Source organism: Cebus imitator, unplaced genomic scaffold (assembly GCF_001604975.1).
Source record: "Cebus imitator isolate Cc_AM_T3 unplaced genomic scaffold, Cebus_imitator-1.0 Scaffold181, whole genome shotgun sequence".
Lineage (NCBI taxonomy): Eukaryota > Metazoa > Chordata > Mammalia > Primates > Cebidae > Cebus > Cebus imitator.
The window spans coordinates 2584355-2587100 of record NW_016107496.1 but is presented as its reverse complement, the minus strand read 5'-3'; the positions used below and the strand labels follow the sequence as shown (position 1 = coordinate 2587100).

General features: G+C 42.1%; 1 protein-coding gene across 1 annotated transcript in view; it reads right to left on the bottom strand.

Moving 5' to 3' along the window:
* The window catches only part of DIP2B (disco interacting protein 2 homolog B), a 275455-nt gene that overhangs the window by 31847 nt on the left and 240862 nt on the right, over window positions 1-2746 (bottom strand). Inside the window, exons 24-25 of the mRNA XM_037744659.1 lie at window positions 1012-1121; window positions 786-866 (exon numbers count right to left, since the gene is read on the bottom strand). Of these exons, the coding sequence (XP_037600587.1) occupies window positions 786-866; window positions 1012-1121 (191 nt within the window). The remainder of the gene's footprint in view (window positions 1-785; window positions 867-1011; window positions 1122-2746) is intronic.

The following is a 2746-nucleotide window of genomic DNA, read 5'->3' as shown; positions in this document are numbered from 1 at the left end:
TTTGAGACAGAGTCTCACTCTGTTGCCCAGGCTGAAGTGCAATGGTGCAATTTTGGCTCACTACAACCTCTGCCTCCAGGGTTGAAGTGATTCTCCTGCCTCAGCTTCCTGAGTAGCTGAAATTACAGATACCTGCCGCCACGCCTGGCTGATTTTTGTATTTTTAGCAGAAACAGGGCTTCGCCATGTTGACCAGGCTGGTCTTGAACTCTTAACCTCAAGTGACCTACTGCCTCAGCCTCCCAAAGTATTAGGATTACAGGTATGAGCCACCACGCCCAGTCCTAAAATACAATATTATAATGAACCATCCATGGGAAGCCAGTAGTTAAATGTACTCTTTTTGTCTGTTAGCAATAAATCATTTAATTATGAATTAAGTACCAGAAATAACTTAGGTTTTTAAAATGCTGGTCTAAGGTCATTTTCTTCCTAGCAGAAATCCAAGAATTAAAAGTCCAATTGGGTTAAAAAAAACTGTCATGACATAATGCATTCTGAACATCTATGTATCTATGTAATTGCATTGTTGGCTCCATTTTTCCTATCAGAATTGAATAAAGATGTGACTGTACCATAAGAAAAGAAGGTATTATATAGCACTCTAGGAGGTTTCATTCCAACCTTAAAGTGATTGCAGTTTATCCTCATATGTCAAAGCAAGGAGAAAGCTATAACTCTTCCTCAGAGGTGACAACAGAAATTTTCTGATGAAAGAGATAAAGAGCCCCTAAGATACTCCTATGGTAGTCAGCTGATTAGATATACCATTGCATTTTTAATACCTTGGCATTTAACAGCATGAAGAGTACATGGTCAGGAGTCGCCTGGGCTCGCCACTGTAAGATCTCTGCCAGAAACTGGTGCTGAATTCATAAAGCAGAAAAAGGGCTCAGGGTCAGCAACATATAACAAGTCATATAATGCATCCCCCAGCTGCTACCTGCAATGAAAATTCTGTCCAGAATTGAGTGCAAATTCTGTCCTTTGCAACACTTCAGGAACACTTACCTTCCTCACCAAATCATTTTCTTCTATTTGTCCCAGATCCCTTCCAGCAGCTTGTGCTATGCGTTTTCCAGCAACCAGATTCCCAACCATCACGGAAGCAGGGCCTACACCTGTAAATAAACGCAAAACCCAACTCCCTGAAGATGACAATTCCAACTAAGTATCCAGAGCATTTCCAGACTGACCAAAACTGGATCAAATGTTCGTCCAACAATACCGACTGAGCACTCTTCTAGGCACTAGGAACCCAAGAGCAAATAGGGCAAGGAGCTTGCATTTTGGAGAAGGGTAACCAAAAAATACATACACAAATAAATAAACACAAGTAGTGTGAAGTACTGGAAAAAAACAGGAACACAGGAGGGATAGGGACTGGGGTGGAGAGGAGCAGGCAGCTATTGTAGTTTGGGGTATACAAGAAGTTTTCACTCTGAGGAGGTGACAGCTGGTTGCACAGGTTCCTATCAATAATTTAATATTCTCCAATCATAATAGAACCCTTAAAGAGGGTCAATAAAGAATACCTGGCCTGGAAAGAAATATGTCATCTACAAGGCCTGAGGAGTTTATCCACAATATTAAATTTGTTCAATTAAAAGTGAATAATGGCCAGGCATGGTGGCTCATGCCTGTAATTACAGCACTTTGGGAGGCTGAGGTAGGCAGATCACTTGAGCTCAGGAGTTCAAAACCAGCCTGGGCACCATGACAAAACCCTGTCTCTACAAATACATAAAAAAAATTAGCCTGGTGTGGTGGCACACACCTTTAGTCCAGGCTACTCAGGAGGCTGAGGTAGGAGGACCACTTGTGCCAGAGTTCAGAGTTCTAAGCTGCAGTGAGATGACATCATGCCACCGCACTCCACCCTGGGCAACAGTGTTAAGACCCTGTCTGCAAACAAACAAACAAAAACAAAAAGCTCAGGGAAAAAATGTCAGCAAGGCCAGGCATGGTGCCTTGCTCCTACAATCCTACCAATTTGGGAGGCAGAGATGGGTAGATCATTTGAGGCCAGGAGTTTGAGATCAGCCTGTCCAGTATGGCAAAACCCCAACTCTACTAAAAATACAAAAATTAGCTCAGCGTGGTAGCTCAAGCCTGTAATCCCTGGTACTTGGTGGCTGGATCCTGGATGGCAGAGGTTGCGGTGAGCCATATCATGCCACAGCACTACAGCTTGGGCAAGAGAGCAAGACTATCTCAAATCTAGGGTAGGCTACATGGGTGCTCCTCACTGTACTATTCTTCTAACTTTTTCATAGGTTCAACACTTCAAAATAAACAGGGGAGCCCAGTTCCTCTCTAGAAAAATGTGCTGGGCGTTGTGTCCCTCTCTTGATGGTCATCTGCCTTATGGACTAAGAAGATGGCAAAAAGATGATAAAACAAAGCTTACTGCCAGCTAGGTTTTAAATAATGCTGATGCTATACTGAATTAATATTAAAAATCTTTTATTACATCAAAATCTGTTGATCCCGAATATACTGAAACAGATGAAACAAAATCACTTATATAATCAATTTTCAAAGGGTAAATATTTGGGGAACTTGGGTAAAGGATATAAGAAAAATCTATGTACCATGTGGCAACTATTTTGTGTGAAATTACTTCAAAATGGAAAGTTTAAAAAATTTAAAAATAGGCTGGGTGCGGTGGCTCACACCTGTAATCCCAGCACTTTGGGAGGCCAAGGTGGGTGGATCACAAGGTCAGGAGATCAAGACCGTCCTG